The 18,114-nt window shown below is 33.5% G+C and overlaps 1 protein-coding gene and 1 pseudogene across 1 annotated transcript in view; one reads left to right on the forward strand and one right to left on the reverse strand.

Annotated features, from left to right (window-relative positions):
• Positions 1–3,614: 3,614 nt before the first annotated feature.
• ITGA1 (integrin subunit alpha 1) overlaps positions 3,615–18,114 on the reverse strand; it is a 155,508-nt gene continuing 141,008 nt past the window's right edge. Inside the window, exons 24-29 of the mRNA XM_016142376.2 lie at positions 17,836–17,949; positions 15,965–16,069; positions 15,699–15,803; positions 14,870–14,962; positions 13,621–13,737; positions 3,615–9,695 (exon numbers count right to left, since the gene is read on the reverse strand). Coding sequence (XP_015997862.2) covers positions 9,651–9,695; positions 13,621–13,737; positions 14,870–14,962; positions 15,699–15,803; positions 15,965–16,069; positions 17,836–17,949 — 579 coding nt within the window. The 3' untranslated portion in view covers positions 3,615–9,650. The remainder of the gene's footprint in view (positions 9,696–13,620; positions 13,738–14,869; positions 14,963–15,698; positions 15,804–15,964; positions 16,070–17,835; positions 17,950–18,114) is intronic.
• LOC118607238 lies at positions 10,721–10,839 on the forward strand (annotated as a pseudogene).

Raw genomic sequence — 18,114 nt, forward strand, 5'->3', positions numbered from 1 at the left:
ACTCCACTGCATATTCACAGTTTTCCTCCCAAACAGATATAATAGCTGGAAAAATAAAAACTTTACTAAGTTTATCAATTCTTGTATTTCTTCAATAATAAACGAATATTTCCTTATTGTCTACTATGTGCCAGATACTACAAAAATTGTAGATCTGTGTTTTCGTTTCTCTTCCTAGGACTTATTCTCAGATCCCTGTTAGAGGAAATGGCTTTAAAACTAGATGGATCTTGGTTTTAGTTTCAGCATCACCACGTAGAGCTTTTTAATCTTGAACTAGTCCCTCAGCTCCTTTGAGTCTCAGTTACATTATCTTGGAAACAGAAAGAATAAACACCATTACTTAGTGTTATTGATAGATTAAAAAGCATAATTTTGGAAAATTGCCTAGCCCAATGCCTGATACATGGGATGTAGGCAATAAACGTTAGTCTCCTCCCTTTGTTTCCTCTCCTCATAGAAAAATGAGGACTTCACTCAGCTCCATTAGTTTCATTCATAACTACTTGCTTCACATATTCCATCAGTAAACCTCTTGCAGAATACAAATGACTCTCCATTTAAACATACAATCTTCATTCAAGAAGACATGGTCCATCTTGGAAGGTGGAAAACCAAGGTGCTGTCAAACAATACGCTAATTAGAATCTTTGCAGAATTACCCATCTATGATAACAAGGTATGCCAAATCATGAGAATAAAATAAAAGTTTGAAAAGTGTGTGAAAAGGAATAACAGATGGTACTTGGGTGCAAATGGGATAGAGAAGTCTGAGAGCAAAGGAAGAAAGAAAATAGAAGATGAGAGGCTCAGCATATGAAACTAGAATGCTGGGCATTGCAGTAAAGACAAGTAGAGTCCTGGCATGGCTAACTTCCAGAATTTGTCGGTTATAGTCTGAATGCCAATTCTGGATGCTGTGTTTTGTTTATAAGCTTGAGGCATTTCCACTCTTGCCTTTGGAATACCATTCAGCATTATGGTATCTAAATGAATTTATGCCACACATTCTTGGTTGAAACATACTACAAAAACAAAATAGCTGAGCAAAGCGGAAACTAAAGACCAAACCTGAAGATATTTCAATGCTGCTTTTATTAATTCCAGCCAGTACTTGCCGATCAAGTACTAGCTAGAGCTCTGGCACATGACCAAACTGCATTCATCTGTGAAGTGATTGGCAGCCTGGGTGCCTATGGACAATGGTGCTTGCCTTATTATTCCTGCCATCAGAGAAGAATCAGACCATTGTAACGAATCTGTGCAGATTGGAGACCTTACACACCGATTTAAGACTCAAGTCTCAGAGTAGGATGGCTCCATGATTCTGCTGTAATCCACACTGAAGTTTCATGTTAGGAACCAATGAATCCTTGAAAACCTGCAGGACATCAAAGTAAACTCGAGGATAAGTCTAGGATTCCGTATACTTAGAGGAATTCCGGGAGTCTCCTGCTCCCTCACAAGGCTAGAATCTGCCCAAGTCTAGAAAGTTCATTTTGTTTGCTTAATGCAGTCACCTCCAGCTCTCTTATAGTTATGTTTACACGGGATTTTTTCCCCATCATTTTCCTTTCAACTTATCTATGCCTTTGAATCTAGAGTCTGTCTCTTTTAAAGGGCAAATAGATGAACCTTATTCTTTTATCAATCTCTGCCTTTCGATTTGAGTGTTTAGATCATTCATATTTAATGTAATTATCGAGAGAACTACTTTTGCCATATTGTTGTTTTTTATCTCTCTCTTGTTTGTTTCCCTGTTCCCCCTTCAGTGAATTCTTTCTGTAAATGCTTGTGGTTTAACAATGCCAGGTCTAGTTTCTGGTAAGAATTTTTTCTTTTTCTGAGATTGTTAATAAAATAACCCAGTTGGTTTAGCATGATAAACAGGCCCCATTTGCTTTTATTCTTAGTGAGATTACCTTTCCTATCTTTCCCTATCTACTCTTCTCCCCACTCCTGCTTGAAGAAGTAGATAAATAATTATTTGATATCTGGACTACAAAGAATTTTAGTATGGTATGTGCATATGTGTATAGTGGTTATTAACTTAGAGTGTGGGAAGGGGTAATTTTCCTCCCTATTGTCAACTCCAGAGTAAGGAAAAGAATTTGTTGGCTATTACCCTTTTAATAGTAAAGATAAATTAAGACATATAATGTTAAATTTTTTAAAGGGTGAGGTATTATATTCTTTGTGATTTCAAGTACATCAAAATAGAAATATGTTAAAAATAAACATGTATGTATGGTACACTCCCTTTTATCTTAAATGAATTTTTGTCTTATTAAAAAATTGATACCTATTTTAAAACAATTCAAATACTATAACTTTCTACGGAATAAAATAGAAATCACCTCTAACCTTCTTAATTAATAATCACTTCTGTTTGGTGAATATTCTTCCTGACATCTGCCTATATTTATCAAATTAATTTTTATAATTAGAGTAAATAAAGGCATTACAAAGAATTAGAAAGTAAATCTGCATCTATTCTTTAGACTTAAAAAATAACAAATCTTGATGTATACTATTTATTTTCTTAAACATATCCAGATTCTTTCTAGTAATCCACTACTTATCTCACAGTAAGAGAGAAAAGATGGAGCATTGGGGTGTGTCTTGCCACAAATTGGCTACAGGACTGATAAATAACCTCTTCATAACTCAGTCTGTTTCTTCTGTAAAAATACCTTCCTCAATCACCCTACATCATAGTTTGAGGATAAAATCTTTTACCAGATGAACATGTGTTACTACTACTATAATTTCTTCCTGTATTTTCTTCCAGCTTTATATATTAAATAATTTTATTTCTTTAAATTATAGATTGAATAAAGAAAATAACTTTTTATGTCTTAGTCCTTTTTTATTTCACACTATATGGTCCTATCTATTATTAAACAGTGGATAATTTATTATTAATCTATCTCATTAGGAGAAGATATGTAATATGGATTCTGTGGCTTTTGTCTCAAGTTTGCAAAAGACTAATCACATCACTGTATTGTGTACAGGAAACACCACAGACAGGTTTAATTTGCTTTTTGTTTTCTCCTTTTAGAGTATCAAAGTGAAAACCTACTAAAGAGCCTCCACTCTAAAAAAAAAGTTGGAGCTTTAGAAGAAATATTAATCTTGAGTAAAATTCGTGTACTTAAAATCACAGCAATCACATTCTTCTTTAAAAGAGTCATTTCTTAATTTAACATATAAGACAGGATGCTCATTTACCTTGACGTAAAATACACAGCTGGTGCACAAGATGAGACAGAAATACAAAAATACCAAACCTCTGACCTCAAATCAGTGTACAGGATGCACCATACATAGGACATTCAAAACACTCTTTTGTTGTCTCAGCTTTTTCTAATTATATCAGCTCAAATGACTGTTATTTGATAACTGGTTTCTTCTAAAAAATGGGCTTACATTAGGTACCTAACATATTATTAGTCAACAAAGTTTGCGATTCTTTGTTCTTAAATGCAATCAAAACATTTTCTTCTGAGTTCATCTAATAAAAGTCTTATAGAAATGTACATACCCTTAAGCTATTCATGAGTTTATTCTGAGTCAAAAAAAAAAAAAAAAGCAACATAATATACTTTATGTTAGGCCATGCAGAAAAGTTTATTAGCGGTGAGTATGATACATGTTTCAGGGCAGTAGTTATTATATACAATACTTTTCTTTTTAATAAAGTGGATACAATTCTTTACACTGTCCATTAACAATTTTACAGGCTCACAGTAGTAATACACAGTATATCATTCTCCTTACAGACCAATGTTTCCTAATAAGGAATGCAGAGCACACTATCGCACCCTGAATGAGGATGGGGGTGTCTCAGAAATTAAACACTACATATTGAGATATCCTGTGGAAATGGTATTAGTATGAAAAAGGTCTGAACTGTTGCTGCTTCAAATTATTTCTTGAGCCCAAAATGTGTTAAACTCTAGAAAACTAGCCCTGATTAACAGACAGGTAAGAATACACATTTCCTCTTATTTAATCAACAATTTACTTGTGAAAAGTATATGTGTTAGTATTGTGGGCAGGTATGATATGGTCTCAGGGAGCTTACAGTATTTTTAGAAGTAAGGCTGTATAAATAGCTTCATCGCCTAACCCTATCCCTTTCTCTCAAGATGCAAGATGCTTCATAGGCATGAGAGCAGAATTGCCACCTGGCACTGGACCTATGATGATACGATCTTTCTGTGTGGTGGCTTTCTTCTGCTTGGCTACTCTGAGTAGGAAAGAAAAAATTACATTACTTAGTTTTCCCCAGCCAGTCCCTTTCCACCTCTTAAAAGAAGGGAATGTTTTCAGGGATTATTCAAGAGGACTTCTGGTTTTCGTTCTGTGTCATTTGGAAGATTTTAAACAAACAAACAAACAAACAACAACAAAAAAACCCCAAAATATGTACACAGAACAAAACTGAAATGAGTGAATATCAAGTCTCAATCTGTTGCTGAAATGTTTCTAAAATTCCAGCCTTAGTCTTTTTTTTTTTTAAATAAAGATTTAACTTGAAATATGGTAAGATTGAACATAATCATAGTTATGAGTGTCACTGGTCCCACGATGTGTCAGTAATAAAAGATATTTTGAGTTTTAGCAAAGAACATGCCACCAGTCAAGGTCTTGCAAGCAGGGCACAAATCTTAGAATGGCCTTGCCAAGGAAGCATCGGATCAAAACAAAGCATTCTCGCTGTGCAGTTGAGAGAAGAAACCAGCGGAGGATAGAGGCAGAGATCCTGCCGATGCGCTCTGGCTCCTGCTACCCAGTCCTCAACGCACTGAAATTCTCTAGCCTGTGGCGGGGGGAAAATGGAAGAAAATCCTGTGTACAGTTTTGAACTCATTAGCTATGGGTGAAAAGTTTTGATATATTTTAAAAAAGAACAAAAACGCTGATCTCATAGCAGGGAGTTCAACATTTGGAGTGACAGTTCATCCTTGCATGTTTTCTGGTATGGTAAAAATTCAGCAAGACGCGCTTGTGTATGTGTCTGATGTGGTGGACTGATCCTGGCACATAGTGAATTCAGGAGTTACACTCAGGACCTTTGAAGGGGCAGAAGGATCCATTCTCATCAGTTAAGAACTGGACTTCCTGAGTGCCAGTTGCAGGGGACAATGGGGCTGCGGTGTAAGAGCCTGCAAATGCTCTTTCTGTTTCTTCGAGGTTGACAAGGCTGTTACTTGGCATTTCTAAGTTCAAGGTTGAATTTCAACATGAAGATCAAAGATACTTATTTATTCATCAAATAACAATGTTAGATGTTAACTCTATTTTTCTTGTTCTACATAAGATATGCAACTACATTTATTCTACATAATATGTAGTCTGCTGTTTACAGTTAAATTGTTTATTTTGTTAAAATACAGAATCACCTTGAGGACTTCAAATCACTTTTTTCCCCCATTTTTTGGATTATTATTTCCATGGATGAGAATAAAGATTGTGGGGTGCTGATGGAGACCCACTGATGGGTTACATCTTTCCAGTCTCCCCCCATTGGTACAGTTGCTGATAGCGTCCCACAATGGCTTGTCTCTTAAAGATGTTAAAGAAATCTCTTAAAGATGGTCGATCTCTGAAATACATGGCATTTTGTTCCCACTACATTACACCATGTCATCCCTTTAAGGTGTTACAGAAGAACCAAGGACTGAAATTCTGTATAAATGACCAATCGCTAAAACTGGTATTCACGGCAAACAGAAAGCATATGTTTTAGGCACATTTTTCTCCAGTAGTCACCTTGAAAATATTTCTTGGGGGAAAAGACTAATGGAGGGGGGCTTTAAAAATGTTGACAGTAAACAAAGGATGCATAGGACATATATATTTTTAATTGATTTGCCAGAAGCCTCTTTATTAGAATGATATGACTGCTCCTGGAATATCAGCTCTGCTCTGGGCCTGGATCTCCCCTAGTTTTCTCAATGTTGTGTAAAGCAAGACAGTTAATTCATAGGGGGCAGATGGTAACATCTTTGACTAAGATTATCCTGTATGAAAGCTGGCAGGGCAGCCATTCACACTGTGTAGGCGATGGTTCTTAGGTGGCTGCCTAGAAAGAATAAGGCCAGGGCTTCTCATGGCCTCAACTACAACTCAGTTTGACTCAAGCACTATGCAGCCACCTTTTACTTTTGGTGCAAATGCTTGTTTTCCAATGGAGCCTAGACGTACATTGGTTTAATAAAAGAAAAGAGGGTCTATCTATATCTACATGCATTTAAAGGTAAAATTATTATGGTCGAGTAAGCATCAAATTTTATAAAAATATCTCCTTCCACAAGCCTCATTCCAAGAACACTTCGACAGAGAAAACATTCAAAGATTAAATTGTTCATGAATTTAGTGCTCAGAGAAAATAACTGAACAAATTGGATCAGTTGGATCACTGAACTTCAAATTGAACCATAAAAGTTAAAACTGTTTACAAAGAACGACCTTTCATGATATTGCTCCCAGGGCTCTGGATTCCTAGAGGAAGTGAAACAGCTTCTTTGTGGTTATATAGATCTGGCACTGTGTGTTAACCTTTATATATTCCTGCTTCTAACTCCTTCCTATTCCTTCAAGTTCATGTCATTTTATTAATATTAAAGAAAGGTTATAATTTTAGAAATTAAAAATTGAAGAATACAGAACTATGTAGCATTATGTTTACTGGGCTTGAGTTCAGCATTTTAAGCATCAGTTGAAATATAATTAGTGTGTGTTTGCATATGTATATGTAGACACATGTTATATCTCTATATCTAACTATCAATCATCTATCATTGTCATATAATCTCAATAATGTGCTGAGGCAGCTCATACTGGTTCATAAGAGCTAACAGATAAATTTTTAAGAATTCTGCAAGCTGGTTAGGGTTGTGTTGGTAGCTTGAAAATGGCCATGATGAGACTATTTAGAACATGAAAATTGGAAAATAATACAGATCTGGGATTTTTTTCCTCTTGGAGAGATAGTTGTTAGATAATTTACCAATATACCATTGTAGGTTTGGTCAGGAAAGGGACTTCATACATAGTTCAGTTCATAGGAGAAGCAATAATCAATGTTTAAAAATACTGAAGTTAAAAAAAAAAGAAAGTATTTGCTGATTTAATTTATCCAATAAGTTCATAGTCTTGAATTTCACCTACTTTTCTTATTAAATATTTTTAAATGATAAAGTTTAATATATTTTTTAATACTTAATCATTTTAGAATATTTGTATGAAGATAATTTGGAACATCTGTTGCCTTATGTTTTTTATAAAAGTCTCTCCATTTATGTTTTTTAGATAGTTGCAGAACTGTATGCTAAAGTTAATGCTAATGAAAATGAAAATTATAAGCTGAGTGAATGAATCTAATTTTTCTTCTTGCTGTAGCTTTTCTGTGTTTATTTTTCATAAACTATCATTTGGTATCATTGAGGTATTTTGTATTAAATTTTTTTCTGTATGTGTCTGTGTATGTATATATATATATATACACACATACACATACACACATATACTCACCAGAACAAATTATAATATTATGGGATATCTGGTTAATTAAATATTCAACTTAAAAACCAGGAATGACGTTAAAAATTCCTCTCTTTTTAAAAAAACTCAAAATGCCATCTTTTTAATTTTTCCCTTTTGTGTTAACAACCTGCTTAGTTTAAATGTGCACACTCCTGGTTCAATGAATGCTTTGCCTAGCAGTCACAGAGCCTGAGTGTGAATTTATTTTTATGTGTTGATTCATATCTAAGGATGTGCTAAGATTGGAGCAGAGCTGCTGAGCAGGCTGTGCACTGGAGTCGTGCAACATGACTCCAAATAAGAGAGGCCTGAGTTTTGTTGGACAAAGAAAAAACACGTGGAAAGAATGATGTCTGAACCTGGAGATAGACAGCAGGAATGAGGAAATTTCAAAAGTGGACATTTCTGAACAATGACAAGCCAGCAGGAAGATACCAAACTTTTGGAAATATTTTGCTTTTCTTCTAGGTACTGATGACCTTGGCATTCGACAGGCACATGGCTTTGACCATCAGGATCCTAGATGTAGATGTGAAGAGCCATGTGGTAGGCTGACTCTGAGTTCTCAGATAATGACTTGGAAATTCATTTAAAAAAATTAAATCCAGGGCATTAAATTTCTTCACTGATTTGCTGCTTTTTGAGAAAAACAGAGCCTAGGACTTTCTGGATAGTTACATCACAGTCTTATGATGGTCAATCAGGTGAAGATATGGAATTGTTGAAGAAGTATCAGAATATTTTGTAGCAATAGTTCACATACGCAGGCACTATACATTTATTCATTGTTATTTTCCCAAGAAATGGAGCAACCTAATAGCTCATGCTACAGTAGAGTCCAATGCACCATAACAATTACTTCAGGAACAAAAAAGCACATACAAAGGTATGATGTTTCTGTTGGTGTGAGGTTTTAAATTCGAGATTCTTTAAAATACATTTCTAGAGTTCTGTTTAAATATTGATGTCACATTCAAAAAGCAATGGCTTCCTGATAAATGCAATACTAAAATGGAATACTGCCTTTTCATAGAAATAAGAAATGTGCTTAAAAAATTAAATACCTTTAAAAAAATTAAAAAATAAACATACTCTCACAGCTTGAGGGTTTGAATGAACCATGTACCAAGGAGTTGAGAAAACTCCTACTTTCATCCTGGGACCTCTAACATTCAAAAGGTGCCCAGCAAAGATGACTTCGGCATTTCAGTGGCATTTATCTACGCTGCCACGTTCCATTTGAAAACCATTTTAGCATATCCCACACACAACGTGGCTTTTCACAGCAAATCACTGTATGACACACAAAACTGCTCTACATGGTTTTTTTTTCAGCATAAAAGGGTTTTGAGATTTAAAGCTCAATATCAAAATTAAGCATATCCTGTAAAAGCTTAAATTAATTTATTCAGCACACTTGCTTTTAAATAAGTCTATCTTGATTTTCCATCATAGATAGAATTTCAACTCGATTGCACTACTTTCCAAACACTTTGGAAAGAAAATCTCCCAAGTACTGAATCCAACACAAAGATGCTGAATGTTTTCCCTGCAATTTATTTTCAGTCCATATTTTATATAGACTCTATTTGGGAAATTTTTCTCATTTGAATTGAGGGAAGTGATCTTTTTCAGTAATTCCTTTCTTAGAATCTACAAATGTTGACTAGCATGCTGACTGTGGATATTCATCAGGAATCAATGGGAAAAACTTCATTTATATTGTTTTGAAAGTAAATGTTGTAACAATCATAAAAATATTTTTATGCATTCCTTAAATACTTTGAGTGGTGCTTTAATATATAAACATATTTGTACAAGTTATTCTTCATCTTTAACACACTGTAATTTTGCTTAAATACTCAACAAAAATGAGTAATTATTTAAAAATATTTTTCTATAATTTTATAAAATATATATGATATTGTTTTTGGATCTTGCTTGATCTGTCATTTCCAAGCAATTAACCCTGATGGATTATATAAATTTATGTGACTATGTCTTTAATTATATTTATAAATTTCTTGTCACATATTCAAGGTAAACCTGAGGATAGATCATTGAATAATTATTTTTTTCTCTTGTAAAATATTTCATTTCTCCATTTTCTTCTTTAGTGGTCTTTTGAAGAATCCAATCTGTTGAGAGAATACCAAACATAACACAATTAATTATTTGAATTTAAGTAATATATACTAATCTCCTTGAATAGTATTTAATTTAATAATATGTTAGCAATTCCAGGCATACAAATAATTAACATAATTGAGAGGGTTTCTTTTTTTTCCATTGACCTACTAAGTAATATCAAGAAATGACATTTATCAAATTGCTATTTCATTTTAACCCTTTGATTGGTTAAAGATATCATGTCTCCTAGTAAAAACTAGTACACGTAGTAAATTAACTTAAAGGATTCTGGGACAATATTTTAGAAGACTCACAACTGCAGTTAGCTGGCACTGTCTCTTTTTTGCCATCATCTTTTTTTTCAGGGGTGCGGTAGAGAAATTTCCATCAAATAACTGATGGTCATATATTGAAGTCACTAGAGTTGACAGGGAATGTGGTAGGTGCACGTGGCTAAAGGGTTGGGGAGATTTCCGAATTGCCTGGATTAACTTTAAATGTGTCGAAAATTTGTCTATAGAGGTTTGACATGAAGAGCCTCTTAAAAACACCTTGTATCATTTGGATATAAAAGTGAAGTTGTTGAAAATATGAAAATTTTCACATAGGGGTGAATGTGTATATTTTTCATTATGCTTTGTGATTTGGGGCATCATAAAAATTACAAGTATTTTATTTATTTATTTCCTGTTATACAGAATAATAAAAATAAGTATAGAGGCTGAAAAGGGCCTTTGTAATAATCAAACCTAAAATAAATATTTAAAAAAAGAAAATTAAGGGTTCTAGAGAAGTGTTGTTTTAAATCTCTATCTACATACTTTCTAAATAAAAATATAAATAGCTTATAATAGTTCAAACAAAGACAAAGAGTTAATTCTCTGAAAGTGCGGTACCTTCATATCATTTTAATCATATAGTTATGGTAAATTATGCAAGGGAATTATATATTTTTTAAAATAATTATTGAACAATTGAGAGCTTAGAGGAGAAAAATGGTCAAAAATATGCAGTGTTAAATTAGAGACATAAAGTCTACGGCCATATCACCCTGAACAAGCCTGATCGGGTCTGATCTCAGAAGCTAAGCAGGGTCGGGCCTGGTTAGTACTTGGATGGGAGACCACCCAGGAAGACCAAGTGCTGTAGGTGTAAAAAATAAAAAATAAGGGATTGTAAGCTGACAAGGCCCTTGCAATCTGTGAGGTCGACCAAAGATTGCCTTGCCTAAATAAATAAATAAATAAATAAATAAATAAAATAATTAATTAGTTATTAATTAATCAGGGCTTTATGTCTTCCACCATGCCAGCTTTTTATTGGTGGTAGATGAAGGAGAGGTGACAATAGAACAAATGAACAAAGAATAACAATAAATCCGTCTTCCTTAAAATGCCAGTTCTGCTCCATCTCTCAGGCCTTCTCCTTTGAAGCAAAAATAAAGGTTCTGGATTCACAAATCATTAAGCTCCTTACCATGTGCCTGAGTGTCCTGAGTTGAAAATAAATCAGAAAGGGCTTTCACGAAAGCAAGTGGTGAATTATAAAACCTTTCTCTTCCCTGCCCTACCAGCTCTTGATCTTTTATCCTTTTGCTCCTAAATCTTTTTACTTCTTTTCGATCTTCCTCTGCTTTTATATATTAAATGCACTTTTTAAACATTCAACTTCTGTTATCTAAACTTTTCCATTTTCCACCCAACCAATTCTATTAACATTGGGTTTTTAGCGGAAGCTGAGTGATTAGAGTGGGTATTAGGAGAATATAGTTTATAGCTTCAAACGGGATGAGGCCAATACTAGCCAAAATTTGAAACAAGTTAGTTTTAAGCTCCTGGACTTTCCTTGAAGCTTTCACTTTCCATCTTTTTCTTTCCATATATACTTAATGATCTTATTTCTACTCCCCTAGTTCAAAATCCTTTCGTGAAGAGTCTGATCAAATAGTCCCTAGAAGAAAGTACAGGCTTAATGACTATAATACAAAATAACTGTTAAATGAATAAATTTATACTAATATATTAAAAGATGAAAAATATTCCCATCCACACCCCCAAGGATATGCATATTAGATAAGGAACAAATTTGTAGCTTTAGTAAATAGATTATCAATGGTGGAGCTTTAGGCATCAAAACAAAATCAAGTTAAGAGAGGAATTTTTGCTTTCTCAGGGTTCCTCTGTGGGCCAAGTCTCATTCGACTCTATTACAGAAAAGCTTAAAACAGTTCGTGGCAGATAATAAGCACTCAGTAAGTGTTAGTTTCCTTTCTACCATGGAATCACAATTCTAATGGCTGTGTCTACTGGTCAGAAGAGTCCAAATTTGTTAAATGCCCTTCCTTTGTACCAAAAAAGATCTAAGAAGCCATTAGAATGTATCAACAAAACATTTACTGGATGGAAGAATGTGTTTATTTTTACATTTATCCTTTTTCAGCCCAATGATGGAAAAACAGGTGGATAAAACATCTGTTTTAAACAGAGGTATGCTGCCAGAGAGAAGCTATCTAAATGTCAGCTTTGGCTTTTCTCTTCTCTTGTCAGCGGTGTCCTAAAACTACAGGGGCAAGTGCAGTGCTCAGAAGACCACAGGAAAGGAAATCAAGAGTAAAATACAAAGGTCTCTTATAATCCCAGTTAAAGGTACAGATCAATGAAGAAACCTCATTCTGTATTTCAGGCATAACATTGACACCACTAAGCCAGGCCTCGGGTACCACAGTGTGGTAAAGCCAGGTATTACAGACAGAACATGGCTAGATACCTCGTAAAGGAGGAGGAAGAGCTGGAGGTTTGAGATGGTGAATGATTTTTTCTTGGAGACTTTGCTGGACAAAAGCTATGGACTCTCATTTACTGACCTAACTGCTACCGATCTACATCTTTAACATGGATTTGATCATTTTCTCCAAGAGTAATCCCTCAAAAAGGGAAGTCATTTTAAGAGAGTCAAAACGGATAGGAACAGTTAGTAATTTGGTGGGAGAGAAATTTGTTATTTAAACTACTTGATCAAAAGCTAATTCTGTTGCTCAGATATTAGAAAAATGAATACGTATCCACAATCTGTATTTTTAATACAGTTTAGCTATTTAACAAAATGATAAGTTAAAGATAGGGTGATATTATGCTAAAATAAATGTCAATTTGATGTTTAATTGGAAAAACATTAAATTCAATTTTTGTATGTGATTTTATTTTCTATTGTTTATCCTAAAATCTATCACCTCAGTTCTGTTTAATTTAAAAATGATACTGTTGAGTTTAAAAAGTTTTACATTCCTCAATTTAAGTTAAACACCTGTAAATGTATGGATTTACCAGACAGAAAATAGACGGTTACTTAGTTTTACAAGAGGATTTGAAACAGGAGTCAGTGAAATTATAAGATTTTCCTTTTACCAACTAATTAATAAAACTCTCATCTCTCACTCAGGCACAAAATCATTGCATAAAATGTGGTATATTTGTTTATATATTAAAGAAGTATTTGATCTTTAAGATACATAGAAATATGTGATTAGGATAAGGCTTATCTTAACCATGGTTCTATTGTCTATATATTTATAAATTGACATATGAATTTATTTATTTTTTCTATGAAAAAGTTTACATCTTTCTCTGCTTATAAAAGAAATGTATACTTAATTTAAAATTTCCAATGTTATAAACATAATACAAAGGTCTCTTATAATCCCTACATCTAGAGAGATCCTCCATGATTTTTAAGTACATATATATTTTTCTTTTATAAAAAATGGGATCCAGTTGTGTTCAATATTTAGAATATACATCTTTACTTTGTCTTGGTCTTCATTTCAATGTTTTTCATTGCTGTATAATACTGTATTCCACAGCATGGATAAATCATAATTATTTTACCTTTTGGTTTTGATAACAAATAGAAAGTCAAAAGAACTTTGATGCTTACCTTCCACAGTGCTAATATGAGCAGCATTAAAAGCAATAATCCGGCAAAAGCACTTAACAAGATAACCCATAATGGTACTCTGCCTGGTAGCCCATCTTTGGATATTTGAATAGCAAGCTGAAAATTATTAAACAAGATGATAACATTAATAAATATCTATCAGAACTTCTGGCACATTGTATTCTTACAGGTTATAATTTTCTGTCATACAGTGGTTTTAATCTCATTCCTACATATAGAAACAACATTGAGTTTATATTTCAAAAATGTCCTCTAACCATGTCAAATTTATTATTACCCCCAAATTATAATCTTATTCTTCATAAATTTATACATAAAGAATAAATTAATCTCAAGTGTGCAGATAAATAAATTTTTGCAAATATGTTTACCCCAGTGTGATTTTCATTATATCACACTGTCTCTTCCGATTGACTTACTCTTAGTCAGAACCTACAAATTATGTCTTAAAGTCAGTAAACATATGCATATATCTATGCATTGTATGCCTATGAATTTAAAGGTGAATATTTATCTGAGGTCACTGACATTATAATTATTGAAATAAGCAATAATTTGCAATGAGAAATTTTGAAACAACAACTAAACATTAGGTAGATTTTAAATAGAATTTTATGACTCAATATCCACATGTGATATTTAAACTCTTCTATAAGAAGAGTTATCTAAACAAGTATTTTGGCCTTATTTTGTAATGTAAAAAGAGGAAAAAACTCAAACCTTCTTGAGTTCAAGAACTCAAGCATGAATTTGTATTCAGAAATAATATTTCATTTTTATTTCACATTTCTCAACGACTAAATGAGAAAAACTTTTAAAAACTTACTTGTATTCCTGGGTAATATAAAGACACTCTCTATAAAGAAATTATTTTTTAAATCTGCTCTGCAGATATCAACTGATTTTAAAATGTCAGTTTTTAAGGAGGAAAATTACAAATGCATTATTTGTTATCAAGGTAAAAGTAAAAACATCAATTTACTGTGATAGTTAGAAGCAGTAAAGTCAAATATGGCATGTTAACTGTAAATATCATTGTTTTTTTCCCCCCTAGTCTCTCACAAAGAAGAATGAGACTGAAATCACACTTGAGGCTAATAAAGTATAATCTGAAGCAAAAAGTGTCTGTCACTAACTGTGAGCTGTACTAGTCACTGCTTTCAGGACTATCATCAATTATAAAACATTATGTAACAAAATGCAGAATGAAAGTGTTTTCAAAACTTGCCTGCCTTTTTTGATTGCCTGTACTTAAAACCAGAGATGCATTTTCACTCTGAAGTTCTGCCTTCACAGTAAGATTAAAGCTGGAAAAATGTGCCTGAAAAGAGAACAGGATTTATTTTCATATGCTAATCACAATGCAAGCTAGTCACCTTTGAGTAGTGCAATTTTTAAAATTAAGATTTTGGGGGGAGATTAAAAACATGGGTTTGGTTAACATCCAAATGGAAGTAGTATTATCAAACAGTGGCTGTGTACCTACCTTCCTTCTCTGTACTCAAATTCTCATTTAGATCCTTGTTATAGAAAAATTTTCTAAATAATATCTATTCAGATTTATCCTTAGCAAAAACAAACCTAGATAGATGATAGATAGACAGATAGATAGATAGATAGATAGATAGATAGATAGATAGATAGATAGATAGATAGTCTGATCTAATATAGTAAGTCCATAATATAGATTATTTCTATTCTCCATCAATGGTGTCAAGAATTGTCTTTTTATAATTCTTTGTCCCTTTACTGAGTTCTAAAGTATTAAAGTAAGTGCAAACTTTAGTATTTAATGGATGTTTACCTCTTGAGGTGCAAAGAAAAAGAATAAGACTGAAAAAAAAAAGACTGGAAGGGGACCTTGAAGACAATTTAGTAACAGACAAGAAAAATGAGACCCAAATAGCTGATTAAGTAGAGCTGGGCTTGGACCACATTTTTTAAGACTTTCAACCTTGTATTCTTTCTGCAGAAGCACTCTGCATTGCATATACTAAGAAATAAACAAGCATTTGTTAACACAATCGATAATTTCAGAGAAAAATGCAATCACTTACTTTTATAAAAGTTGGTTTCCATAAGGTAAGTGAAACATTCACTTGGCTCATGTCAGACGGAATCAGATTACATGTGATGGTAGCAAATTTACATGAGCTGCAGTCCTGTTTAAATGTCCAGAGGTATATATTAGGATTTTTGACATTTTATAAGAGATAATATATTAAAATATTCTACAAAGTAGTTATTTTTAGGTCAATATTAAGTTTATTCCCTTGGAAAGCATGAGGTAAAATTAGTACTTGTCTTGGTTATCTGAATTTACCAGAATTGTGCCTCGTTTGAAATCTTCAGATTTGAATATAATCGTTTTCTTCTTAGAGTTGATACCAATAGGATCCTGGAGGCTACTGGGTCTGCAGTTTGCATTCTAAGAAATGAAGATATTTCTTTTATCAGACAATGTGAGATGTCAGAGGGAAGAATGACTTGGTATGATAACATGAAAACTCTGTGAATGACAGTCATTGACATATAAGATCCATCTTTACAAGCGTGCAATATGGAGGAAGCTATTCTACCTTAGACACCTACCTCCAGGTAGGTGAGCTACTTTGGAATTGTAGTAGATAGCAATGAGGTTGTTATGGAAAAAGAAGGTTCCTAGTAGAACTTACTATTACATAAATAATAAACTCACTAATTTATCATTTGCATCAAACAAGTTTGTAAACTGCCGTAATACAGAGAGCAAAAAATTAAAAATTCTACCGAGAAAAAAAGGTAAACATTTGTTATTCACTATGATAACTCATCTGATGATTTATGAGACAAAAAAGGAGAGGGATTTCATTCGTATTTATATGTTTACCCAGTAATAATTTTGGAGTCTCTGTACACCAAGAGAAAGACCCTTAGTCTATGTGGGAGGAAGATGTAAGTATGCAGCCCTATAGATGTAAAAATGCCACATTTATAAGCTAGTAGGTTTTTGGATTGTTTCTCTAGGCTTAATCTCATAAACTTTTTGCTTCCCCAGGACTCTCTACATCCTTGATAAAAGGTGATAAGGATAAAGGTTCATAAGTAGTAGGAAAAGTACAATTTTATTCTTTCTAGATTTTCACAAATCTTTTTTGGATTACTGAAAAATGCTTGAGGTTTATTATTTCCTTGCCTTTAGAAAAACATTTAGATATTACAAGCCAACTACCACTGTTGCTATTTCTTGATTTTTGAGAATACTTTAAATTAAAAAAAAAAAAAATCCTGAACCGAAGACATTGTGGTTTTCCATGTTTGAGAGACTGAATCATAACAGTTACTACTATATAGGCTCATCCAGTGCTATAGGTACTAAGGGGCTGCAATACTGCTATTGTTTTATATTTATGCTATTGCTATAAGAGAATAAATAGTGTCGTCCTGGTTTATGTGCAACTCCATTTGCTTAGGAGCAATTAAAAAATCTCTTTCTAGAGTCGTTTGATCATCTCAAACAAATGAAAGGTGTAACAAACATTTCAGGCATAAGTCAAAAATTAGCTCTCTAAAATCTACTCTAATGGATTGAATTAGTGACTCCCAGAAGATATCCCCACATACTAACACTTGGAACCTATGACCAGGACCTCTTTGGAAATAGGATCTTTGTTGATTTAATTAAATTAAGGATCTCCAGATGAAATCATTCTGGATATAGGGTGTACTTTAAATCCACTGATGAGTGTGTTTATAATATAGAAAAGAAGCCACAGAAACACAAGAAAGATGGTCCCGTGAAGACATCGGCAGAGACTGGAGTTCTGCTGCCACAAGCTAAGGAACACCAAGGGTTGACAGCAGCCACAAGAAGCTAGGAGGGAGGCATGTTAGGAATCCTCCCTTCAAGCCTCCAGAGGGAACTGATATTGTCGACACCTTGATTTTAGACTTTCGGCCCCCTGAACTGTGAGAAAATAAATTCTATTGTTTTTAGCCACCCAGGTTGGGCTAATTTGTTACCACAGCAGCTGTAGGGAACTGATACTTCTACTGAATGAGTGGAAGTTATTATTACTTTAAAAATTTTCTAAATGCCTCTCTACGTCACTTGGGTAAAGCTCTTTATCACAAGCAGCATGCAGAACAGAAGGCTTTAAATACAAACTGAAAAAGATAACAGTGATGATATAATTCCAGGGTACCATGACTTACATCAGAAGATGACCATCCATTTGGGTACAGCACAGGATAACCATCTGATGTCAAGTTGGGAAACGAAATTGACAGCTTAAGTTCTGGCATTGGAAAATGTCCACTTTTTCTAATCTACAGAAAAACAATCGACATGTAATCTTTCTTCCTCTTTCAGCAGCATCCTTTCCATTTTGTAGGACATACAGTTGTGTAATATTTTGAATCCCAAAATAGGGATGTTGAGTGGGCAGTGATCATGTGCATCAGCCACAATCATGTATTGTTCCTTTATCCTCT

Source organism: Rousettus aegyptiacus, unplaced genomic scaffold (assembly GCF_014176215.1).
Source record: "Rousettus aegyptiacus isolate mRouAeg1 unplaced genomic scaffold, mRouAeg1.p scaffold_m13_p_8, whole genome shotgun sequence".
In the NCBI taxonomy this organism is placed as follows: domain Eukaryota; kingdom Metazoa; phylum Chordata; class Mammalia; order Chiroptera; family Pteropodidae; genus Rousettus; species Rousettus aegyptiacus.